The following is a 27826-nucleotide window of genomic DNA, read 5'->3' on the forward strand; positions in this document are numbered from 1 at the left end:
TTAGCCCAACTTCAACACCAACCTACCTTTGGGGCAGTCTTCAAACATAACGCTCCCACTAGTGCAATAATACCCCTCAGGGCAGTCTAAACACTCGCTCTGTTTATCCACCGGGTTGTAGTAGCCAGGTAGACACAGGGTGTGGTCACTGCTACCAGGGATGCAGAACGACCCGGTAGGGCAAGGTCCACCAGACTCCGTTGTGGTGCTTGGGTTGGAGGAGTTTGAGCCGAGTTTGCAGTAGTAGCCAGCTTCACATTCACCGGCTGGGTAGTCAAGTCCTGGGATGTCGCAGTAGTGGCCTATGGAGAAAGGAGAAATATAACCATTTGGATTATTATTAATATTGTTCGAGTTGATTTGCAATATGACCATGCAATAGAAGAACAACTACAGCATGGTATGAGGGCAGACAGGGGTGTGTTTTGGCACCCAGTGATTAACCAAATTCAACCAAAAGAGTTAGCTCCCGAAGTAATGGAAATTGACAAACTAGATCCCTTGGCTTCTCTTGTGAACTCTTTTTGTTGGTTGGGGGAATGCCCATAGTGCTTCAATCTTCTTGTCTAATCTAAGATTCTGTCACCTTTAAAGCCTGATGGTAATTTTAGGGGTAGTCTTTCTCATGATCTAATCAAACAAGAGTATTGATTAGAGGAGACTCTGCGAGGGTTGAAACGTCAGGTCATTAATTATTTGTTGCAAACTTTACCTTCCAGACAGGTCTGGCATTGATCCATCCTCTCCCGATTCGTCTCGTTGTTAAACGTTGACACAGGACAAGCCTCTGGTTCACCAGTACCTAGTAGAATGATTATTGGAACAGTTGTTAGCAAACATTAGTAGTACAGCATAAGAGTAAAACCACGGTCATAATCTTTTAATAGCCCCCTATGCAGAGCGTTCAGTAAATATTAGAGGCCTTATGTGCATATTGATCGAGCTGATTGAGACAAAGCGGTGGAAACAAATTGGAGTACGTAAAACAAGCTGTTTTCAAACTGGCAGAAGCAAGAATTCAAGCTTATTGATGGAATTCAATCAGTATGAGTGATGTCAGCCATAAGGTAAGGTCCCATTCCTCCAACCAATAATTTGTAAAATTTTATTTTAAATCTAAGCGGCTTTTGTTGCAAAAGAAAATTATAAAATGTTGTTTTGCGAGACTGTTTTACATAGTTTACCTTGCTTGCAGAAGTAGCCTGGTGGACAGATGCCAGCATCACCACGTGACAGTACAGAAGGTGTGCGTGAGTCTGAGCCAAGACGACAGTAATGGCCGGCAGCGCAGAGACCTGAGAATCAATCAATCCATCAATCAATCAATCAAAACATCGATCAATAAGTGAATCAATTAATTAATCAAATACCCAATGAGCAAATCCATCAATCAATTATTGAATAAATTTATTAACAAATCAATTAATCAATCAATCAGTAAACCAATTAAACAATCAATGAATCAACTGGGGGTGTCATGGTTGAGCTGATAAGAGCACTGAACTCAAGCTCTAGTGTTCTGTTCAGCAGAGTGTGGGTTAGTGTTCCGGTTGTGACACTTGTGTCCCTGAGTAAGACATGAACTATAACTGCTTCTCTCCATCCAGAAGTAAATGGGTACATATGAGGGCAGAGATGGTTCCTGTGATTGATTTAGCTTACTACACATATTATAAGTAGCAGTCGTTTAAAATAAAAAATTCATCACAGTTCACTCACAAAAACTGTACAAATATAGATAAACATAGAGTAGACTTCAAAATATAAACAGCAGATCCTTTTCCAAGAATCAATTTGACAAAAGTCTGAACTTCACTTACCTGATTCTGATGTTGCATTAAGCTGATCACAGTAGAAGCCAAACGTACATTGAGTGCATTGAGTTTCATTAGACAGGCCTGTCTGGTTGCTGAAGGTACCCAGTGGACAGGATTGCCATACATGACCAGTACCCTCTGGACAGTAGAAACCCTCTGGACAATCCTGTTGATACAGAAAGAAATACGAATTGATTGATCAGTAGGGTGTGGGTTCGATTCAAGAGCTACCATATTCACACAATGCTTGTTTGTTTGTTTGTTTGTTTGTTTGTTTGTTTGTTTGTTTGTTTATCTCTCATATATAACAACTAGACAATTTGAAACTATGCAAGGTGAAGTATAACCATAGAGTTATATAATAAGAACTAGAGTGCGCACTGGCCTATATACGTGCCCCGGTATGCGAGCAGGCGGCCATTTTCTAAGTTGACAAAACAGCTATCTCACAGCGTGTGTTTGTGCGGCCATTTTGTAAGTTGAACAAACTCATCGCGTGAGCGTTCAATAAAAAAAACCTCAAACGTGTATTTCATATTCAACGCGCGTGCATAATGACACGCTTGTTATCTTGCGGTCCCGTGGCGTTTGTGCACGAAGCATCACTCGTGCGCCCTCTAGTTCGTATATATAACTCTATGAGTATAACCATTATAAATACCAGAGAGGTTTGCGGTAACACCATGTGACAATCTCTTTTGAGAAGTGTTGGTTCTGAAAAGAACCAGTGATTGACAACTCAACATTTCGATTTAACGTCAAGTTGTCAACCCTTGGTTAATTTTCAGAATCAACAACTACTCAAAAGAGATATTAATTCATTGTTAGCGTAAACTCTCTTACTTAACAAGACAATCTGTTTATACAAGAATTAAATACAAATAGAGGGCACCTCATATTATAAATTATCATTTTGCAATAATATTTCACTGGACACTTTTGTTACGTCGATGTTAATTACCTGTGGATTTGTTCCCATGGTGCAGTAGTGACCCGGAGTGCAAAGGTCACACAGTGCATTCTGCTCAGTGTCTGTATACGTCCCAGGGTCACAGGGAACCGGTGAGCTAGTACCAGCCGGGCAGTGGAAACCGATTGGGCAAATATCACCTGATTGGTTGCGAGAAAGAAGACAACATAAAATATTAAGTTTTCATAAATGACGTCAAATAAAACCTTTTTTTTTTAAACTTCTTGCTTCATCTTCAAGGTCCAATTTCAAAAAGCCTATTTAGCAGAATAATATCTTGCTTAGCTGAAATAGGTAACCAGCCAAAATTCCATAAAATTTGCATTGTTGCAAAGATATTCCTAAGCAGTATTTTGTGCAGAAAAGTTTTATGAAAATTGGGCCTTGATAATTTTCTGATTTGAACCTGCTCCCTCTAAATTAACATGCAAGCGCTCTACCAACTGAGCTTTCTAGCCCTACTGTTGGCAGCATCCCTTTTTTGTTAATTTCTTTGTCCAGGGGTTACTGCCAAAAGACACTAAACCCGTTACTGCCGTGTAGCCAGGTGTCACACCCAGGGTTATGATACAACATGGGAAGTGGCAGCAGAGGGATCAAGGGGATACAACCCTTTTTTCCAAATATCGCAGAATAAACCACAAAGGGTGACTGGGTAAATTACTATTAAAGTCTCTAACTAACCTGTGATACCGTCCACCGGTGCAGCAACCGACGCATTCCCAGTGCAGTAGAATCCTTCTGTACAATCACCAGCCGTCTGGTTCATGCCGTACTCTGGACAGAACTCACCAGGTTCACATCCCTTACACTGCGAGACTGACTCACGACCTGTAACAAGTTTGAAATTAGATTGACATAATTTAGAGATTGCGAATTATACACCAACCAATTACAGGAAAAAGTCCATTACTGGGATGCCTTTAGGCTCGCGTAGCACAAAGCACGCCGGTGTAGAGCGCAGGGATATAGTTGGCCCTTCAACGGCATAACAGCGTAACTCAAAAACTTTGTTTTCTTAAAGCAATTGCACAACATCAGTTAACAGTTTAGTCCAAATCTGTGAACTTTAAATTTTTGTTCTGTTCAGAAAGTGTCCAATGGCTTTAAATAAGATCATTTCTGGGTAGATTGAGGATCTTTTCCATTTCAAAGTTACAAAGGCATACTACATGAACATGTATGTATGGATGTGAAAATAACATATCCAATCTCTGCCTCTTTTTACACTTTCATCAAATTTTTGTGGCGAAACAGCTTATCTCAAAAAAACATTTTTTTGAGTTGGGCTAATAGGGACGAGGACCTGATTATATTACCTTCAGTAGGGTTATAAGTTCCTGGTGGCCAGTCATAAGTACAATTGATTCATGTAGGGCAATAAGCTCCTACTGGGAATGTTATTGGCCCAATGACCAGGGCACTAATGAGTATGGTGTTGATGATTGATTATATTACCTTCAGTAGGGTTATAAGTCCCTGGTGGGCAGTCATAAGTACGATTGGTTCCTGTAGGGCAATAAGCTCCTACTGGACATATCCCACCAGTCACTCCATTCACTGGTGTTTTCAATATCGCTCCACGGACGCAGTAGAACCTAAAGATCAGCAAGATGAGATACAGGATCAAGATTTTAAATAAGGCAGAGTTTTACCTACAACTTCACTGGTTACAAAGTCCATACAAGAGATCATTCCTTCAGAGAAATATTTTTGCCTGAAAAGTTGTGCAAACTGCATTTGAAAACCCAAGAAATCACTGCGGTTTTTAGATAAAGTTTTCTTGAACAGCTTTCTTGAACCGCCAGGGATATTGGAATTGAAGGCCTTCGGGCTACAGTTTTTAGGTAAACTTTATAATTCCAGGCATACATGTATGTCCCTGGCTTTTGTTTTGTTCTGTATATGTTTGTACTTTGAATGTGTCCGTATGCCGAATAAATAATAGTAATAGACTTCAATTCAAAACTTCAAATCAAAACTCACATTCACAGAAGAGGCATCATCCAAAAACTCAAACAACTGAATTTAATACTTGTGATGCTTCTTAAGGCCTTAAACTTGGACAGTTCTTTTTAATACATTATAAGGATCCGCAGAAAACCTAATTAATTATTGATCCACTCACCCTGCCTGGCATGGTCCAGTCGGGCTCTCCAATCCCTCTGTCTCACAATATTCACCCCCCGGGCACTGAATGCATTCACCCGACGCCTTCAGCTTCAACCCATCATTATAGGTGCCGCTTGGACATGGGTGCTCCGTGTCGTACTTGGTACCATTCAGGCAGTAGTGTCCAGCTGGGCATGGTACTGGGTTCTGCACCCCATGGGAGCACTGGGTGTCATTCTGGAGGGTGCCGTCACAGTAGTAACCCTCGGGACAGAGCTTACAAGATGACTGTGAATAAAGAGAAGAAAATTAACAAGATAAACGCATAGAATTTTAACAGAAGGTTTCTATCTCTCTCTAGTCGACCGAGGTCGGAATCATGCTAAGTTTTGCCCATCCCTGTCTATCTCTCATTAGGTTGGGAAGATCAGCCCCTGGAAGCAACCTGTAAAACATTGTGAGAATCGACCTCCTTTTGAAGTACTGTAGATCTAGAGACATAGTATTGTAAACTTGGGTGTGATATTGACTAATAGGGCGATCACCACCAACATAGGGCTTGATAGTTTGGTTGCTAGGGCACGGGTCATTTATCTTGAGGTTTTGGTTCAAGTCCCACTCCAGTCAATTTTTCTTCGTTCAAAGCAATTTAAAATATAAAAGAAAACAATTACCATTCCCCATTCATCTTGGTACGTTCCAGACTCACAAGCGACCTCATCTGAACTTTGACCTGGGCAGTAGTGACCTGGTGAGCATTCATAGAGAGCTGGTCGGCTGACGTTCTGTCCATCTGGGCAGAAGAATCCAGCCTCACAAGGTGCGGTGGGCTCAGACAGACCACTGTCTTCACAATAGAAACCTAGAGGAAGAGACAAAAGGAGTTTTATTAAAAGTTGTATAATAATTGTTTGTTTTAATTACACTTTTTAGGCGTATTTAAAAGCTCTGTTTCTCATCCAAGTGATAACAAAGTAAGAACCCAATTTTGAATTTTGGTAGAATGTGCTCATCTTCTGCCTTTGATATGTACATATAATTTTGTAATTGTAAGTAATTTATGTATTTTGCCTTGCACACTTTTACCTTTTTATGTGTGTGTTCCTTTTTTGCATTTCTTACTAATTTCCCTTTTTATATTTTTCCTTGATTACAAGATGTCCGCATTCCAGTGTTTTTAGTGAATTAACCATGAATGAATAAGAATGAATGAAAAAAGAAAGAAAGGAAGGTAGATTCCTACTGACCCTTAGAGCAAAGTTTGCAATCTTCAAAGGCTGTATTCCCGGTAGCATTGCTGAAATACCCCGATGGACATGGTTCAGGGTCGTAGGTTCCTCGAGGGCAGTAGTGACCCGGTGTACACAGGGCACCAGTGATGTTATCATTGGGGTCAGGTCGCCAAGCGCCCTCAACGCAATAATATCCCTCGTCACAAAGAGCCGTCTCGTTTTGCTGACCAGCTGAATCGCAGTAGTAACCTGGGGATAAAATATATTGAGGTATTTGTTTATGCTGTGAACATTTATCAGGGGTGAGTGTCACTGCAAACAAAAAGTATGAAACAATGATCCAAACTTTAAAAGAATGCTTAAATGATGAAACAATGATCCAAACTTTAAAAGAATGCTTAAATGATGAAACAATGATCCAAACTTTAAAAGAATGCTTAAATGATGAAACAATGATCCAAACTTTAAAAGAATGCTTAAATGATGAAACAATGATCCAAACTTTAAAAGAATGCTTAAATGATGAACCAATGATCCAAACTTTAAAAGAATGCTTAAATGATGAAACAATGATCCAAACTTTAAAAGAATGCTTAAATGATGAAACAATGATCCAAACTTTAAAAGAATGCTTAAATGATGAAACAATGATCCAAACTTTAAAAGAATGCTTAAATGATGAAACAATGATCCAAACTTTAAAAGAATGCTTAAATGATGAAACAATGATCCAAACTTTAAAAGAATGCTTAAATGATGGCATTTCCACCTTTAAGTCACCGCTGGGATTTAGATTTTAATGAGCTTTTAGAAACAGTGTCCTCAGACCCTACACTAAAACTGTACCACCATTATTATTATTATTACCACCCTAGACATAAAAACAGCACTATAATTGGCTAAGAGTTCCACCTTTTTTCAACCCAGATCTATGCAGCAGCAAGACGGTCAGGTTGGCATAGTGGTATCTTGCCTCGCTGGCTTCCATCTTTAGGACCCCGGTTGGAATCACACAGGGGGAACTATGTGGTTACGGTTTTCATTCCCTACTTGACTCTGGGTTTTCACTGGAATAATTCTCTGGGGTTTTCCTCCCATACCAAAAAAACTGAAATTTTTTCATTGTCTTCTCTCCTTGTTCGGCTCTAATAAGAACGTACATTGAGAAAATATTGTTTAAAAAAGAAGAAGAAAAAAAAAAGACTTACCTCTGGTGCATGGTGTTGGGTAGTTGGATCCCTCAGGGCAGTACTCTCCAGGTTGGCACTGCCCTCCCGTAGAATTCCCTGGACAGAAGCAGTTAGTTGAGATGTTATCATATCCGTAATCCGTTGGCATGTCAGACCATGCTCCACGGATACAGTACCAGCCGGGGGCGCACAGCTCAGTCACGTTCTCCTGACCAGGACTTCCGCAGTAGTACCCTGAAAAGAGGATTAAACAAACAAGTTTAAAATACTGCAAACCAAATATATAACCAAACATATAAAAAAAGTTCAGTAATAGAAGTTTTGTTGAAGTTTAATTGCGCTGAAGTTGCTTGGATAAACATAAAGGGGTGTCATAACAAATATTGCACCTTTCATAAAGGCCTGATTTTGAAAAATTGCATAGAAATGCTTTAGAACTTGCTTAGCAAAAACTTTCAAAAAATTTCAATGCGATGATCCCGTTCTTTAAATTACTATTTTCCCCCTCTAAAATCCTATTAAATATTGCTGAGATACCAAGGACACCATAAAACACAACAGAAGGATAAACCATATAAAGCAGACTTGAAGTCCAAATTTGTTTCGCGAGTTTTTCTCTTCACTTATTCTGAACATAACTTTTGAGCCACCCTCGTAGTTTTCTGAAAGCGTCTGGATTGGTTTTCTAGAGATGAAGCAGACTTGAAGTCCATGTTTGTTTCACTAGTTTTTCTCTTCACTTGTTCTGAACATGACTTTTGTGCCACTTTATTTTTGTATGCGCCTAGATCGGTATTTCAAAGATGTGTGCATTATAAGTCCATATTATTATAATTATTACTATCAAATGCCCATGTAGGCTGTTGAATTACCAGGTTCGCAGGGTTTACAATCTTCCAGCTGTTTCTTCCTCTGATAGTCATTGTAATAACCCTTAGGGCATGGATACTGGGTTGGATATTTAGTCCCACTGGGACAGTAATGGCCTTTTGGACAAAGTAGACTGGCTGTGGTGGAGTTCTCTGGACACCAGAATCTAAAGAGAAAGAGGAAATATGAAAATGTAAAATAACCATAAGGACCAGAAATAAAGAAGAAAATGGTACCACAAAGTCATGATATTATTCAAAAGTTTATCTGTAGTTGCAAGCCACTTGATGACATGTAGGAGCGTAGACCTTTATCGAGGTGCGACAATCTTGATTTCCTTCCATTCAAATCAATGTAACCAAACCAAGGCTGGAAGGAGAAATAGACTGGTTCCTTTTTGTACAATGAACATCAGCATACATTATTATATGACAACATTCAAAAGGGTATATACAGTTATGTTTAGACAATGACTTTATTTTAGGTTGAAAGCCAATCTTCAAGGGAATGTAGCATTAAAGAAAATTAGAACGGTTAAAAAAAAAACCCAAAAGTATACGGTGCTTAAAGAAAGTCAAAGAGTTCCACCTTAATGAATCTACTCACCCTTCTTCACAATCCTGACATTCATACTGTCCTTCCAGTGGGTTATACGTCCCTGCATCACACCCTAATGGGAATGATGTACCCATTGGGCAGTAGTGTCCAGCCGGGCATGGTCCACCAGTAGCATCCTCAGTGGGGTTGTTAGGATCTAGAGATCCCCTAAGGCAGTAGAAGCCTGGATCACAGTCACCTGCTGGCCAGGTTAACCCCTCTGCGTCGCAATACATGCCGTAAAGGCAGTAGGTGCAATCGCTCTGTTAAATACAAGGTAGCAAGAGAGTCAATGCTAATGAAAAAGTCTGAAACTTGGATCAAAATCTTGGGATACTTTGAAACCGTGGCATTTCAACCTTTTGGCAACCGCTGGAGTTATAGATTCCAAGGAGCTTTGGAGAACAGTATCCAAAGCTAAGAGTCATTGCTGACTTAAAGGCAGTGGACACTATTGGTTATTACTCAAAATAATTATGAGCATAAAACCTTACTTGGTAACGAGTAATGGGAGAGGTTGATAGTATAAAACATTGTGAGAAACGGCTCCCTCTGAAGTAACGTAAGAAAGAAGTATTTTTCCTCAAATTTGATTTTGAGACCTCAGATTTAGAATTTGAGGTCTCGAAATGAGGTCTCGAAATCAAGCATCTGAAAGCACACAACTTCGTAAAACAACATGAACAATGGTGTTTTTTTCTATCATTATTATCTCGCAACTTCAACGGCCAATTGAGCTCAAATTTCCCAAGGTTTGTTATTTCATGCATATGTTTAGGTACACCATGTGAGAAGACTGGTCTTTGACAAGTACCAATAGTGTCCAGTGTCTTTAAGAGTCTAAAACTGTGATCCAGATCTTAGGATGTACAGTACATTGTAAAGACGGCATGTCCACCTTTTGATAACCCCTAGAGTTAAATTGCTTCTGGGAACAGAATTGTGCTAGAGAAGTAGATAAACAAGTATAACTATTTTTGAGGACCAATTTTTGACTCCAGAAAATGGCGGGATGTGTTAGTTCACAAAGTAAAAGGAAAACCATACAATTTTGACGCAGTCTTGTGTGGATCATCATATTCAAACTATATCCATTTTTAAAACAAACAATTTTTGATGCCCAAAATGCCCAATACTAGGCAACATGTCTCTATAACAGTACATACCTGAGCTTGCAACTTAGTCTGGTTCCCAAAGGTTCCTCTTGCGCAGGGAGTGGGTGTGTCTGTTGCCGCTTCACAGTACGAACCTACTGGGCACACCCCTGCCACGCCTAAAGATTAAAATAAAAACAATAAAAAACGGTCACCTTTAATATTAATTACAGTTTTAATGAGCCAGCAATGTCCCCCTAAAAAATAGTGCACCCCTTGTGCCCCTTCTTAAAATTGGCCATTTATAAGCAGTTCAATAAAAACAGATCCTTTTGAAATAATGAAAGAACTACATATTTGAAAACAAATTGTGTGCTTCTTCTTGTCATTTATAAAATAAAAGGACCTTAAATATAGGACCTTTAAAGAGCAATGTGTGTGTGAAGAGAGGGGGGGGCAAATGGTCTTTATTATGTTTTTTAACGACTGAAGAAATTCTACCTTGAACATTATTAAATACTAGATGAAAAATGGCACACCTTTAAGGCGATATTGCTCCCATTGAATATTAAAAAGATTAATACCCATTACTGCCTAGTACCACTCGGCCGGCTACACAAAGCATCTTTGCAATCCGTTTAGTCCGAGCTGCTCCAAATTGTTTAGCTGAGCTGTAAATGTCAACAATAAGGCAGCCAGACTTGCCACTTGCTCAACCATGGAGTGGGTAAAGAATTGTTAGAAGGTCTACAGAATTGCATGAATATGCAGGCCTGATATTTAATAATAATAATAATAAAGAAATTTATGAAGCCCAGTTTTGCCACGAAAAAACCCTCAAAGCACTGTATACAAAACAAGGCAAGTTAAAAAGACAAAAGTCAATAGCAATAATAAATAAAAACTGTTAAAAAGTTACTTGTTATTAAATATCAGGCCTGCATACTCATGCAATTCGGGAGACCTTCAAACAATTCACTACCCACTTCATATAAAGGGGAAAATAGACAATACTAACAAATCGCACACTCTTAAGCAATAAAAAGCAAAAGCAACAAAGACAAAAGACCTCCCGCTTTGGCGCCAAGACATTGCCATCTTAACTCTTCCAGTGCCAGAGCGGTGCCTATGACAACAATGCTAACTCTACCCATTGTGTAGAATCTTGGCCAAAATAAACACTTTCATGTTTTCTCTGCAGCGTTCCCTGACAGCAATTTAATTATGTGTTTCTCACATAAATCCATCAAGTCCATGCAACCACAAGGTTTTGAAATTACACTGAAAACCTATGTGTTTAACCAAGGGAAACTGGTTTTGAAATCAATGAGGGAATCAATGAGGGTGCCAAGATGGATGCTGATTTGTGTTAGATAACATGCAAAGTACCAGGGCCACATTTTAGAAAGCAGTTAAGCATAAAAGTATGTTAGCAAATTTCTATGCTCAGCAAAATATGAGTGGCACACAAGTAGCAACTATGTAATCTTCATGGAATTATGGTTGGTTACCTGTTTGAGTTAAGCAAGTTTTTCATGTGCTTTTGGACTTTTTGTGCTTTGAAACTTTTTGTGCTTACGTACAAGCTTTATGAAAAAGACAGCGACCACGACGTATGTTGGTGTTTCTTAGATTTAGAATTCACCAAGAATCATTTGGCACAGGACATGCATATGGGTTAATCTACATCGCGTTGTCTGCACGAGTATCTTATCACCACCCCCCCCCCCACCACAGCCTTTAACTTTCAATCCATATTTCTAACGTCAATCCTTGTTCCCTTCTTTGGCATTTAATATAAGAAGATTAATTCTCTTGTTACACATGATGTAGGTGGTTTAAGTAATTAAACATCAAGGCTAACTCTAATGCAAAGTTAATTGCCCCCCCCCCATGGCCTTAGCTTTCAATCCATATTCCTAACGACAATCCTTGGCCACTTCCTTGGCGTTAAATATAAGATTGATTTTCTTGTTACACATGATGTAGGTATTTTAAGTAATTAAACATCAAGGCTAACTCTAATGCAAAGTTACTTTCCAGTAATTGTAATTTCCTTGTTCTTGTCTGTTTTTTAAATTTTTTTTAATGATCATTTGCAGATAAAAATCAATAAAAAAAGGAGCCCTGGTACCCTGAAATGGTCGCATAGACATCATGTGGCTGATTACCAATTGGCATCACTGTCAATTTGCATAAGTCACATTTCTCTGACCAATCAACGCCTGGCACATTCGCTTTGTACATCAAGCAAGTAGTACTGAATCACTGCGTGGTGTGGAGCTGTTCCAGAGCAATAAATATCGGATGCCCCCCGGCACCTCCATCTCATGATCATTTCTTTCTTGGAAATAGTGCAGTGATTTACTTTGCAGTCTGCACACACTGAAATCATACACTACTAAATAATAGCTGTGGTAGTCTGATAACTAAAACAAGGACGATAGTTGTCGCATTTCTAGACTAACTGAATAAAAAACAGTGTGTAGCAACAACTACTTCATCGGATGTAAATTATACAGTAATTTGTGTATCACAGCGAGCAGATACCAGACTGAGCAAGTCTTGTTATATATATGCCTTCGACACATAAAATATTCTACTTTTTGACGAACTTTGATTCTTGAATCCTGAAACAATACCTAAAAAATAACTAAATCATGAATACATCCATCAGGAAAGTACTCTCTACCATTTTCTGTACAAGGATGAATAAAATATTCCTTGTGTTGATGATCTTGCTACAAATCAGCAGATGCCACGGTGGTTGGAAGGAGCGCAACATGTTCCCAGCTGAGAACAGAGTCCTCAAGAACTTCGCCTACCAGAGAAAACCTTCGCCCAGTTACGTCCAATGTGGTCGAGACTGCATCATGAACGACACTTGTAAGTCTTTCAACTTCTTTAACTGCATTGGAGTCTGTGAACTGAACAATTCCACGAGGACCAGCAATCCCACGGCATTCTTCAAGAATTCAGGGAGTGTCTACTTCAATGCAGACGAGGACACTCTCTCCTCGCTGGGCAATGCCCCTATAAGTCGTTACACCAGCTGTAAGACCCTACTAGAGGCGGGACACTGTCTAAGTGGTATCTACATCATCTACCCTGATAAACTCCCAAACGGTCTTGAGGTTTACTGCGACATGGACGATGGAGGATGGATCGTGTTTCAGAGAAGACAGGACAACAAAGTGGACTTCTCCCTGAACTGGATAGACTACAAAACCGGCTTTGGGGATCTGTCGACCGAGTTCTGGCTTGGCAACGATAATCTCGTCGCTTTGACATCTGACGCTTCAAAACAAACATGGGATCTCCAGATCAATATCCAGGACTGGAACGAGGAAAGATTAATCGCGAAGTACAAGAATTTCAAAATCATCGGTGACAACTACGAACTTAGAATCGGTGAATATGATTTGCAGAGCACTGCCCCAGACTCTCTCCGCTACCACGAGCAGAGACTGTTCTCAACCATCGACAACGACCATGATTCTGATCCTATAAACTGCGCAGAACGTTTCAAAGGAGGTTGGTGGTTTGGTGACTGTCTTGACTCTAACTTAAATGGCCACTACTACCCGGATGCAACGGACAGAGATGGTGAAGGTATAGTGTGGACTGACTCTACAGAAAAGATGTATCCTCTTAAAGAAGCTCTTATGAAGATACAAGAGACTTGAAGAATTTCAATCTTACCCTGGAACTGAGACATTGGTCATACTCCAAACAACAATGAACATTACATTTTGATTTTTGTTTTTATTTATTTCAAACTCTTCATGCAGGCCTGGAATTACGTACACGTACACGCAGGCCACGGAGGCCAATGTCACCGTTGCCCCTGGTTTTGGCCTTGGTGCCCATTCAAAAGTTTCCCATTGACTTTAAGATTTGTCATTAGAAGTGCACTTTGCAAAATAAAAATTGGCTTGCCCGCTTACAGTTGAAATTCCAGGCCTGTTATGCCTATTCAACTTCATTCAAAGAATACTACATTTTTATAATAAGCCTTTTTGAGATATGTCGGACACAGGGCTAAAGACACTATTAGGTTTGGGTAAATCTGTCTGTATTACACCTAAACCAAACAGAACACTCATATACACCGCGTTTACACTAGATCCTATTACACCTAAACCAAACAGTACACTCATATACATCGCGTTTACACTAGATCCTGCTAGGAGGATCAAAGGAGGATCTGATCTCGAAAGGGCGATCAAAGGGAGATCAACGGCTAGTGTGAACGCGATCAGGACGCGGCACAAAAATGCTTGATCCCGCTTTCGGGATCTGATCCTCATTGGATCATTGTAGGAGGATCTAGTGTAAGCGCGGTGATAGTGTATGCCACAATCTTCTAAATGGATAAAAAGACCTTTGCTAGCCTGTTATTTGTTTTTTTCCAAGTAGGGCAACCGACAATATACAATGTACAAATTTAATAGCCACGTCCTTTGCTTGCCTTGCAGAAAGTCACAGAGCCTGTTCATGTTTTTCCCAGCAGGGCAACTTACAATATACATTGTTAGCCAAAGGTTCTACCCATTCATAAGCTGGCTTTTAATTATTTTGAATTATTTATTGATTAGTAAAGGACAGCAGTTTACCGCCATCAACAGGTGCATCCCTGTTGTCAATAATTAATGAGCTCTTTGAGACGCCTATTTGGCGTTGATGAAAAGTGCTACGTGTAAATATAACTTACTGTGAATTGTATTTACTGTTATTTGATCAACTTTTATTAGCATCACTGTTTTGATGATACTTGTTAGCCACCCCATGCTGTATTCAAGGATTACAATAAAAAGCACAGTGTGCGTGTAGCCACAAATTCATAAAGATGCAACCTCCGTTTTTATTGATGTACAGTTTTCTTTTGTCAGGCAGAAAATTTAATTTCCTGTCTCGTTAACCTAAAAGATCAATTTATTTAAAGTCCTTGATGAAATTCATTGTGACTATTTTAATTGGCATTGGGTTGGTTGTAGTTTGTTTCGATCGATTTTCACTACAAATTGCCAAGGACCTGTACTTCCTGCCTGTGCAACTTCCCTAGTCCGGGATAAAAATGAAGTCACAAACTTAAAACAGTCCTCTCATTGACATGATTGGGGTCAATCATGAGTTATCACTAGCTCTTGAGCAGCATGTACAAATCTCCATTGTTTGACATCATCAATTAGACCTTTGTTTTGAAACATCACAACCCAAATTTTTTGCCAACTGACTGACTATAGGAAGCCATAAATGTGAAGAAAAGACAGATAGCCACATTCTGTAACAATGTTATACAAACATTCAGAAACACATGTACATGTAGTAAGAGATGTTAAATTTGCATCGTGATAAAGAATATTAATTTTGTTTTTTCCCCTTACACCGATGTGTGTTAGCACTGTATACTCAGTACTTTCCTGAGTCCTGTGAAAAAATACCACAGGCATTTTACAGGGATTCGAACCCACAACCCTTGTAATTCTAGAGCAGTGTCTTACCAATAAGACTGCTAAAACATAGGATTCGAACTGCCTCTAGCTACCGGGCAACCTCGGTAGTCTAGTTGGTAAGACACTGCTCTAGAATTGCAAGGGTTGTGGGCTCAAATCCCACCCGAGTAATATGCCTGTGATATTTTTTTCACAGGACTCAGGAAAGTACTGAGAATGCATGTAGTGTTTAATTTGTTGAAAACAAAGCAACCAATCATGGGATCCAGGCCCCCTATCAGTTGGTAATTGAAAGTTTGCAGAAAAGTTGAATTTTGAAACAACATCTGTGTACACAGTTGAGTGTTTTACTAACATGCGACCGTATATATGCCAAACAGCGCGGTTTGTTTATCAACAAAAGAAAAGTCTATAGTGGCCAATGCAGTGGTTTATTAACTGAAACATTATCTACCTGACCTAGAAAGAAGTGATACATCAGTTAAAAAAATTCATCAAAAACAAATGGACTCTTTAATTAAAATTGGAAGGTATTTTGCACACTTGAATTCATAAACCGCAGCGGTGGTAATTTTGTACCCTTTTTTAAAATCCTTTTTGATTGTTCCTCAAGCTAAATGGCTAAACTAAAGACACTCGATATTACTTCCTTCAACAGTCTAACAGAATTTAATTAAAGAATCTTGTTGTTCCCATCTTCAGGAAAAACAGAGACATTTTAAACATGGACAATGAATGTTAAGAAGACAATACCTGTACCTGAACATTTTTGTTTAGCTAGCTCTTGTTAATAAGAATCAACACAGGAGTTCAGGAAATTAAAAAGTAATGAAGCTAAAACAGAAGTTTGTCTTCTTAAAAATCAATTAAGATTGACAAAACCTCATGCTGACCATCTTTGTTCAGCTAGCGCTGCTTGAAAAGGGTCAACAAAGGAGTCCAGGAAATTAAAGTTAATGAAGCAAAAACACAAGTCCGTCTTCTTAGTATCAATTAAAATTTTACAATGGTGACGATACTGGCCAATCACAGGCCACGCCAGCAAATGTTTTTATTCATAAGATTCCTAATTGACCTATCAAAACGCTCTAATTCAAGGGTACACTATAAAGATGAATACTAATAAGCAGAGATACCCAGCATTTTCTGGTTACCAGTCAAGGCATAATATACATGAACACAGATTTTCTCTGGTAGTCTGCCTAACATGCTGACTTTAAACACGCTTACAAAAATGTGTTTAAGCTTGAGAACTCATTATATCCTTACACAAATGTAAGCCTAACCAATCAGAACACAACAACTGATGGCTTTCCTGACAGGTGTCCAGTATAAAAATCACAACTCACGGAGGTAAAACCCACAGCCGCAACAAGATTACACTTCTACATTCTCCAATCTCTGCTGAACCAGATACACATCTTCAGCTAAATCTACTCTAGTCAACTTAATCTACAGCCACAACAAGTGCATGATTACAATTCTGTTCTCCAATCTCCAATAAACAAGCTAGACATCATGAACCACTACCTACTCTAGTCAACTAAATCTACAGCCGCAACAACTGCAAGGTTACAACTCTACTTTCTCCATTCTCCGATAAACCTGATCCACATCTTTCAACTAAATCTACTCTGGCTCAACCCCATTGGGCCTGTCACCATTTAGCACCAACCCCAACAAACAATCCAAAAATGATTTTGCAAGCACTCTTAATGGTGTCCATGCTTTTCATTTCACTGGGAGCAGCTCAATTTGCGAGTTTCCGAAGTAACAATCATCATAAGGAGTTGAGACTATTCAACGCAGAAAACAGAGCCCTAAAAAACTTCAAATACCACATGAAAACCGTGAGCAGTTACGTAATCTGTGGTCGAGACTGCAGTATGGAAAAGGAATGTAACTCATTCAACTTCTATAAATGCGCAAAACTATGCAAGTTTAACAATTCAACAGGGTTGGACCAACCAGAGGCCTTTGTTGAAGTTCAGGGTGCTGTGTACTTTGATGAGGATGAAGAAATGCACCTTTCCTCCTTGCCAGATGACCCAGCTAATCGCAACGGTACTTGCAAGGAGCTGAAGGAGGCTGGATACAACACGAGTGGCATCTTCAAGATCTACCCCGCCGGATTCCAAGATGGTCTTGATGTCTACTGTGATATGGAAACTGATGGTGGGGGATGGATTGTGTTTCAGCGACGGATACATGACTACAGCGTTATCTTTGATCGCAACTGGACGGAGTACCAGTCTGGTTTTGGTAATCTTAGCGATGAACATTGGCTAGGGAATGACAATTTACTACATCTGACATCCGACAAATCATATGGGACATGGGAGCTCCGCATGGACCGTACCCAAGAAGTGTTTTCATTTGCTAAATACGCAAATTTCACAGTAGCGGGTGAGAACTACACACTGGACTTTGGCGCTTACGATAACAGCAGCACAGCAGGTGACTGTCTTACACGTTTCAGAGGAAACCCCTTCAGTACCATGGACTATGACAATGACGAAAGGTCTGATATTAACTGTGCTAAACAATACGGTTTCGGATGGTGGTTTGATACCTGTTCTAGAATTTATAATTGCGCCTCAAACAATAACAGATGGCTCTGGCGTTTGTGTTCTTGCGAAATAAAGATACGTGAAACTGGCCAGTGTTCACTTTAGATACAGTCAACCTGAAGAGCGGAGTGTATATTCTCAATGCATACAATACCAGCAGCACTACAGGAGACTATCTTAAGTATTACAAAGGAAACCCCTTCTCAACCAGGGACTATGACAATGACACAACCGCAGATAGAAACTGTTCTCAATTCTACTGTATGGCGTTGTGGTTTAGTACCTGCCCTACTACATTACATGTACATGTATGTATATTTGCACCATACACCTTAACTCTGAGTACGGGACATTAAGTTCTTTAAAAGTATAAAGATACATGAAACCTACCATAACTACAAAAAATTCACTTTAGATACAATCACCATGATGAGCAGAGTGCAACATCCTGCCTAATGCATACATGTAAATAGTAACTATTTGATCAACAAGTTCCCAATAGATGCTGTCTTTACAGGCGACTTTAAGCAGTAGCACTCTGATTGTTATATGCACCTAAAAGGTTCACAAACCAATCATGCAAACAATTTGTTAAAACTCCTGCAGGGTTTCCTTGTGACAATAATGTTCTCCTAAAAGAGAGAACTTGGGTTCGGAACTTTTGGAAAACAGTTTTGAAAGTCCTTGTATCAACAATAGACCGATCCAGTAGGCTCCGCCCATGATGCACGTGTGAGCAAGAACACGGGGGGCTCTCCAATGCCTTTCTGCACAACTCTGCCGCGCACGCCAAGATACGCGCACGCATGTCGGACCTTATTTGTCGGACCTTCATTAGTGTTGTGATTGGTCAATACACAATAGGGCAGAGGGTCCAATAGGTGGATCTGTCTATTGGTTGATAAAGTCCCATGAAAGAATAACTATGATTTTATTACCTTTGAATGTTATTTCTGGAGTTGCCGTATCGGAGCCCTCAGTGCAGAAGTATCCAGCATCACAATCTCCCGTTACCATGGTTGCATTGATATACGCACAGAACTTCTTCGGATCACAGAGCGTGCACTGGGACTCGTTCTTAAGGCCTACTTGGTTGCTGTAGGAACCGGTAGGGCATGGGCGCCAGTCATAGCCAGTGCCGTTTGGACAGTAGAATCCTTCGAGAAAATGAGTAAAAATTTGGAATTTTGAAAATGAGCTTTCATTAAAACAGTCTTTCTGTCTGATAGTGTAGCGTAGCTTTCTCCCAGTTCATTTTCTACTCACTTAAACGAATATTTGGTCTACATGAAATCATTAGGGTCCAAGTTCATAAAGCTGTTAAGCAGAAAAAAAAAAACTTGACATTTTTTTTTGCTAAGCAATAATTAGTGGGTCACCACCAGTCACAACAATGCAAACTTTATGTGATTTTGGCTGGTAACCGGTTTCTGTTAAGGAGTATTCTTATGTGCTTAGCATGTTTTTGTGCTTACAGTCTTTATGAAACTGGGTCATGTGCTTGCAGTGTTCATTGCACAGTTTGTTTTCCAAAATCGGATGTAAAAGATTGATGTAAATATTACTCAGTAGGGCGCCCTCACCTAGAGGTCAAAAGTAGGTTGTTCATTGGCCAATACTGTGCGCCGCGCGTACAAATCTGTGCCTCTCGATTGTTTCGTCACCGTTTTACCTCTAAGATGACAGCTGGATGATGTCAATGCATAAGGTCTATAGAGATAATTATTCTTAACATATGATGTAAATAGAAAATTTATTCAAATTGTTGTTATTTGTTAAATGATCCTTGAACACTAAATAGGATAAGAGTGGAGTCAGCATTTGGACTTACCATGTGGGCAGGGTTCAGGGTCATAACCAGTGATGCAGTACGACCCTTCAGGACATACATCACACTCGCTACGATGCGTTGTTGTTGTATACGTCCCTGGTTCACAAGGGATGGATGAAGTGGTTGGACCTGGACAGTAGTGTCCGGCAAGACATGGGTCACCAGTCACTCCACCGTCTTCTGGTGTCGGGGAGGTTGCGTTACCGAGACAGTAATATCTGTTGTAAGACATGTAAGAGGATGGGAGGGTGGAAACAAGATAAATGCTAGTAGGCTAAAAAATACTTTTTTGCGCTAAACATAAAATGCCATGCTTTTTCTTTTTTTCTTCTTCAAAATTCTGTATAAGAACTTAATAAATTAATGAGTCTTTCTCAACAAACATAATGTATCTTGCTGGTTTCTGTTGCATAGTACATCCCTAAACCAACAAGATTTCTGGAGTGATAATTCCCTCTCATGATAACATGTGTACGAGAGATTTTGAGTACATTAAATACATCGTACAATACACCACCTTGACACTGAAAGAGTTAAGATGGCGACGTGTTAACGTCAATTCACAAGGTCTTTTGCCTCTGTTGCTTTTTTTAATGTACATGTATCAGGCCTGCATCACTTCTGGAGACCTTCAAACATTTTATTTCCCACTACATGGTTATGCAAATAACCTACATTCATTTGCCAAGTCTGGCTGCTTTGTCGTTGACATTTACAACTCAACTAAACAAAAGACAAAGTGTCTTAGATATTAGGTTCAGGTTGAGGTTTATTTTCTATACCATTAGGTAGTACAATACAAGGGAAACTATTTAACGAAACTTAATAATAGTATGGGGAGGTCGCAGACAAGAAGCCTAAGCTTTTACAATGTCTGTCCTCTTCAAAAAGAAGTTACATCATGAATTTTCAAAATATTAGCATTAACTTACCCAGGATCACAAGGTCCACTTGGTTGAGTCAGTCCGGTCCCATTACAGAAGTACCCCCCTTGACAAGGTTGACACTCTGACACCATCTTTAATCCCGTACTGTCGGACATCTTACCGACGGGACAGTCCTCTGGTAGTGGCACACCTTTTGACAGATGGACAAAAAAATAAGAATGATAATAACAATAATGGATTTGAGGCATTGCATGGTGAGGTATCAATGTATGGTTTGTGGTAACGCCATGTGTATCTACTTGCTGGGTAGATGATGTTCTTTTAGATGATGTTCTTTTAGATGATGTTCTTTTAGATGATGTTCTTTTAGATGATGTTCTTTTAGATGATGTTCTTTTAGATGATGTTCTTTTAGATGATGTTCTTTTAGATGATGTTCTTTTAGATGATGTTCTTTTAGATGATGTTCTTTTATAGCAAGACAAGTTTTCAAAAGAACATAATCTATCCAGCAAGTAAATATACTCTGCGACCCTTGTTTAAATCCCACCGGGGCACTACGTGGATGGTATTCTTTTTAGTCCCTATTTGACTGGGTTTTCCCATGGAATAATTCTCTGAGGTTTTCCTCCCACATCTAAAACTGAAACTTCCTTCCTTGTCTTCTCTCTATTAGGTTTTTGGCTAGTTCAGTAATTAAGTTTGCTTTTCCAAAAATCCTTGACTTCACATACAAAATTAATAAATTAAATGAAATGAAACACTAAACAAACGCGCTAAACAAGAATATGTCTCAGATTAACTAATCAACTTTTTTAGTTTGATATATGTGTGGAAATAATTGTTGATTGAAATTAAATGAAAACAAAAACTGAAACTAAATAAGACTAATTTGCTATTTACCGCTGGGACAGTATTGTCCAGGAGGGCAGTCTTCACCAGTCACGCCATCCGTGGGGGTTGCTGTGGCAGATTTTCCCTTACACCAAGAGCCAGCCGCGCAGTCGCCTGCAAAAAAAAAAAAAAAAAAAAAAAAAACTCAAAAAACAAATCCAACACAAAACCCAAATCCAATAAATCCCCCTTTTAAATCATTCACTAAGTGAATTGTACAACACACAACCAACATTATCTTGAAATTGTTTTAAACAAAATTCTTCATGCGCAGGAAGTTTGAAGCAGGCTCTGTGCAGACAAAACCCAGTCTATCACCCAACCCTTTAGACTGATCTTGGAGCTTTGTGCCCTGAACTTTCTCAACCATAATCTCCAAGTGTTGGTGTCAGTCTCTGACTTTCAAGTCCCAATTCTTCAACAATGAAAGATAATCCAATCACCCTTGTTACTTTACTTTATGTGATATAGGTCATAAGTCTAAACAAATCTGTTCAAAATCGAAACATTTTGGTTTTGTAAACTTTTTGTACAAAGGTAATCCAATCTCAACCTTACAGCTGGACGAGCTAACCTTTCCCAACTTTACCTCCAAGTGTTGGTGTCAGTCTCTATCCCAAGTCCCCAAAACAAACACTTTGAAGATAAAATGAAGATTCCTAATTGTATTTCCAAGTGTTGGTATCAGTGGTGTTGGTGTCAGTCTCGAACTTCTAATTCCCAAAATCAAACACTTCAAAAATGAAATCTATCTCACCTTTGTAGTTGGACAAGCCAACCTCGTCGCAGTATTTCCCAGCAGGACAGTCATAACACTGGTCTTCTCTCTCTAACAACGTCTGATTACCAAAGGTTCCCTCTGGGCAGCCATACTGGGTGGAGTACTCAGTGCCGTTTGGACAGTAGTATCCGATTGGACAAGGATAGAGTGTGTAGTCACTGATTGGTGCATCCGCAACGTTGCAATAGTAACCTGTGGGAAATAAAGGAACCCAAGGCACTTGAACAAATTGTTTAAAGGGAAGGTACACGTTTGGTAGTTACTCAAAACAAATATTAACTTAAAAACTGACTTGGTAACGAGCATTGGAGAGCTGTTGATAGTATAAAACATTGTGGGAAACGACTCCCTCTGAAGCAACGTAGTTTTTGAGAAAGAGGTCATTTCTCACTAAAATAATAAAAGACATCTAGCTAGAAGTCTGTTATTCCTATCTGAAAGCACACAAATTCGTCCAACAAGGGTGTTTTTTCTTCATCATTTTCTCGCAACTTCGATGACAGATTGAGCCCAAATTTTCACAGGCTTGTTATTTTATGCTTATGATGGGATACACCAAGTGAGAAGACTGGTCTTTGACAATTCCCAAACGTGTGCCTTCCCTTTAAGCCAAAATTTTGAGACTATTTTTTTTCCAAGAGGGCAGCCATACTGGGTTGAGTACTCAATGCTGTTTGGACAGTAGTATCTGATTGGACAAGGATAGAGTGTAGTTACTGATTGGTGTATCGGCAACATTGCAATAATAACCTGTAGGTAATTGATGTAATAATTACACATGTCTTATAGCACACGTATTTACAAAGAAGAACATCTAAAAAGAGGAAAATTTAAAACAAAATTTAAAACACCAATTTATCAGGCCTGAAACTTCATTGGGGCCACGGAAGCCATTACCTTCGCTGCTCCTGGTCTTGGCCTTGGTTCCCCTTTAAAAGTTTCCCATCAACTTTATGATTTTCAATATAAAAATGGCCTTGCCCGCTCAAAGACGAAATTCCAGGCTTGAATTTATGCAACACCTTAAAGGTTTAACAAGGCCCTGCTGCGCAATCAGCACCCACTGACAGAAACAGCAATCAGATCCCGCCACAAACATGTAGACCAGATATGCGTTAAGAGCTTGGTGGTTGATTTCACAAAGAGTTGGACTAGCCTTAAGTTTTTAATATGCCAAAAGACTAGTCCTAAGTTCTTTGAGAAAGCGACCCCAGATCAAATAAATTAGAATACCTTCATTGCAGACTTTGCAGGAGCTCTGTGTGGTTTCATCCTGGTAGGTTCCAGACGGACATTCTACTTGGTCTGGTGAGCCATCCTCGCAATAATACCCTGCTTCACACGGGAATGGATTCATGATGGATTGACCAATAGGGCAGTAGTAACCTGTGAAAAAGAATAGGGTGTTCATGAATTATTCATGACAATGCCATGGATTGGCAGTAGTAACCTGTGAAATAGAATAGAGTATTCATGAATTATTCATGACTTGCCATGGATTGACCAATATGGCAGTAGTAACCTGTGAAATAGAATAGAGTATTCATGAATTATTCATGACTTGCCATGGATTGACCAATATGGCAGTCGTAACCTGTGAAATAGAATAGAGTATTCATGAATTATTCATGACTTGCCATGGATTGACCAATAGGGCAGTAGTAACCTGTTAGATAGAATAGAGTATTCATGAGTTATTCATGACTTGCCATGGGCATGATGGGAACAGTCAACTGGTGAAGTACATGTATGTACTGGTGAATAAATCTTATCCAGATTTGTCCACATTTGCATCTTGCAATCAGGGAGATTTTGTACAACAATCAGGGATATGTTTGGTATTCCATTCAACATAATAGAGGAAAAATGTTCCATAATCAGGAAAATTTTCAAGTTTATTAATAAGAACATGGAAAGATTGTTTTCTTTTCAGGGAATATTCTGCATAATCAGGGAGAGTTGGCAGCTCTGCATTTGTTATCAATATTCATGATTTGCATGTCCCTGTCCTTCAATTGGTGCATATTCATGAATGATTCATTACCTGCTTGGCACTGTCCAGTCGGCTGTGTTAGTCCTGGTATCTCACAGTAGTATCCGGCAGTACAGTTCTCACATTCATACACAGCAGTCAGTTGAGTATTATTAGAGAAGGTGCCAATTGGACATGAAGGTGGGTTAGCACCAGTACCAACACCTGTATCAGGCATATTACAACAAAACAAGCTTTATTATAGTTGGTTAGCGGTAACTTTATGTGTGTGTCTACTTGCCAGGTACATGTAGAGTTTGTTCTTTAGAGAACTGTCTTGCTATATATTCTACTACCGCGGAGTAGAATTTTCAGATTTTTCGTGAGACTTCTCAGTTCTGAAAAGAACTGTCCTGCTTATTAACTATTACCCAGACACATGGTATAAAAAATAGGCTGGGACTACTACTTAAGTTGATAGGATCATAATTAACTGCGCTGCCACGGAGTGAGTTCTTAATTGGTCTCAACTTTTTGACTAGCTTGCTCTAGCATTGGTAAAATCACAGAAACAGAAGCTGTGTTTAGCTGTTGGTGCACATCTGCTTTGTGGCAAATCCCAATAAAATAATAATAATAATAATAATAATAATAATAATAATAATAATAATAATAATAATAATAATAATAATAATAATAACAATAACACGGCATTTATAAAGGCACACTGTATCTGAAATAAAACCATTCAAAAGCGCCGGTCAAGATGGAAAGGAGAGAGTTCTCAAGTGGTAGGGAAAGCATGAGTGAACAGGGCCCAACTTCATAGAGCTGCTAAGCACACAAATTTGAATAGCATGAAATTCCTTACTTGATAAAAGCAGGATAAAAAAAACAAATTTCCACGTGATTTTCAGGATAAGCAAACAACAGCTGAATACTAGTAACAAGCAATATGCAACAAAATGGTTGGTAATCCTGTTTTTATTAGGGAAGAAATTTCATGCGTAGCAAATTTTTGTGCTTAGCAGTTCTATGAAATTGGGCCCAGGTGTGTTTTTAGTTGCTGCTGAAATATTACATGCAATAAAAAGAGAAATATATTATCTCTACTGACCGCAGTATCTTCCAGCAGGGCATATATCCCCAGTGACTCCATCAGTAGGATCTGGTCTGGTGGCAGTACGATCACAGTAATAACCCGCCCAGCACTGCGCTGAAACAGCATCCAGACCTGAAAGACAAAACAATACACACACAAAGTTAAATCTCAATAGACTGTACACATCTTGTGCGTATTCAAACATTGGTGGACCACTTTTGTGTTTTCATCAGCAGTGGGTGGGATAAATTACCTGTCATGACACTTGTGCCCTTAAGCAAGGCACTCAATCACTTACATGTAACTATAACTGCTCCGCATAAAGACGGGAAGGTAGTGGTTTCTGCTCTACCAGCCAGACTCCTAGTGGATGATACCCATGCCTACATCCTTACAGACTGTGAAGGGGGTAATCCTGTTTCAGCCTTAGGAGTAGGTGGCTCCTAGTGGATGATACCCATGCCTACATCCTTACAGACTGTGAAGGGGGTAATCCTGTTTCAGCCTTAGGAGTAGGTGGCAACATTCCCCGGGTGGTAGTTGATATGGGTCGACAGCCCAAATCAAGTAGGTATTGCCCTCACATTGTGAGTTGGGTGATACCTCATCCATACAAAAATATATTAAAAAAAATATCAACATTCTTACCGTCAACTGTCAGTACATTCCTTGTGCTCACTGGATCTCTTGAGGCAGAGTCAAGAAAGTCAACATGCCTCGATAAACTCTCCATTCATTTTTCCAACTACCCCGCCTAAACCCCCTCTCGAAAAAAGAAGAAAAAAAACTGTCTGAAACTTTCCCCCCTCTTTATAAAAACTTCTCAAGGCTCTTACCATCCACTCCACAGTAATTCCCTTCAGTACATTCCTGAGGCTCACTGGAACCTTTAGGGCAGTAGTAACCCGGCTGGCAGCGTCCTCCAGTTGTAATGCTTGGGCAGAGACAGTCTCCCTCGGTGTAGTTATTGAAATCATTGGGTTGGGGTGTCCACGATCCTTGGACGCAGAAGTAACCTGTTGAGGTAGTGGGAATGGAGCTCTTGTCAGAGTTATGTTCATTCAATAGTTTTGGCAGTCAGGTAGTCTCAGTGGTTTCTGTCACTTTTCTGCCTTTCACATCTGTAGACCCTGGTTTCGAGCCCGGACCTTGCATGTCGATTGGGTTCTCAGTCCCTACCTGGCTGTGTGGGCTTTCCCTAAAATAGTTTTCCTCCTCATTGACTTTTCTACAAAACACGTTGTTGTGATCAGGTGATGTTTCCATAGCTGCTTTGCAGACTACATGTATATAATTCAGATTAAGTTGAAACTTGGGCAACCAGTTTGGCAAAGTTGTTTCGTTCTTCCCCTTCCACCTCTAGGACCCCGGTTCGAATCGACCAAGAAACTATGAGGATTGGGTTTTTAGTCCCTACCCCACTGATCCCTATTATATGAAACAGGTTCCAGACTATTATCCCATCCCGCCTCACTTTGATTACACTAATATGAATGGACGTAAACCCAAGATGGATGAGATATAGCAGTCTGGTATCCTATCTTACCTGGATCGCAGTCATCAGTAACGGTGGTGTTTCCTTCAAACTGGCAATACTTGCCGGGGTCGCAGACTGTGCAGTCCTCTAGATCGATACCGTTGGTGTTTGGACGATATGATCCCCTCGGACACGGAAACTGGTTCTCATACTGCGTACCTGTACAATAAACAAATAAAAACATGAAAGAAATTCAATCTTTAAAAGAAGTTAAAAATAAAATCATAATAATACTGAGCAGAAATAAGCAGGATAACGGTCGTAAATTTTACACATGCCATGTAGTTTGGCTGGTAACCTCTTTTTGGTAAGCAAAATTGTTTTTTGCTTAGCTATTGGTTTTTTTTTAGGGGGGGGGGGGCTTAATCAGCTCGATTAAAATTGGACCCTTGTCAATATGAGTGACTGGTCCATTTGTCATACTTGAGGACATGCAATCCCAAGGTTTTTGGTTTGAATCCTATAAAGCTAATTGCTGATTTCGGCATGACAAGAAAAAGTAGTGTCGTCTAGTTACTGAATCAAAATTTCTTTTAACTATGGATGTTACACCAATGTTTTTAAGCAAGCAAGCAAGAGATTGACTGTTGTTAGCTTGGTGTTTATTTCCCCTTGTGGGAGATTGCGGGGTTGCCTTGACAGGAAGATCAAACACAGACAAACTCTGTGAATACTACGCACCGTTTGGACAGTAGTACCCGGCTGGGCACGGATACCCTGAGTAGTGGAAGATACCCTTAGGGCAGTAGTACCCCTCGAGGCACTCAAAACATGATATAATATATAACTCTGTGATTACTACGCACCGTTTGGACAGTAGTACCCGGCTGGGCACGGATACCCTGAGTAGTGGAAGATACCCTTAGGGCAGTAGTACCCCTCGAGGCACTCAAAACATGATATAATATATAACT

The 27826-nt window shown here is 39.6% G+C and overlaps 2 protein-coding genes across 2 annotated transcripts; one reads left to right on the plus strand and one right to left on the minus strand.

Annotated features, from left to right (window-relative positions):
* Window positions 1–27690, minus strand: LOC139951859 (uncharacterized; the record flags this gene model as incomplete). Its single annotated transcript, XM_071950926.1, has 25 exons — window positions 1–302; window positions 713–802; window positions 1185–1295; window positions 1821–1983; window positions 2779–2927; window positions 3472–3618; window positions 4246–4385; window positions 4916–5187; window positions 5574–5761; window positions 6147–6380; window positions 7340–7555; window positions 8194–8357; window positions 8798–9051; window positions 9955–10061; window positions 18847–19065; window positions 19740–19957; window positions 20672–20816; window positions 21530–21634; window positions 22278–22493; window positions 23535–23687; window positions 24346–24498; window positions 25391–25507; window positions 26212–26391; window positions 26922–27071; window positions 27594–27690. Coding segments are annotated over 25 exons (4290 nt in total), but the record flags the coding sequence as incomplete, so codon positions are not given.
* LOC139951805 (ficolin-2-like) lies at window positions 16875–18013 on the plus strand. The gene has a single exon (XM_071950872.1). It carries the CDS (start codon window positions 17033–17035, stop codon window positions 18011–18013), a length of 981 nt encoding a protein of 326 aa, XP_071806973.1. The 5' UTR covers window positions 16875–17032.
* Window positions 27691–27826: the final 136 nt, after the last annotated feature.

Source organism: Asterias amurensis, chromosome 19 (genome assembly GCF_032118995.1).
Source record: "Asterias amurensis chromosome 19, ASM3211899v1".
Taxonomy (NCBI): Eukaryota; Metazoa; Echinodermata; class Asteroidea; order Forcipulatida; family Asteriidae; genus Asterias; species Asterias amurensis.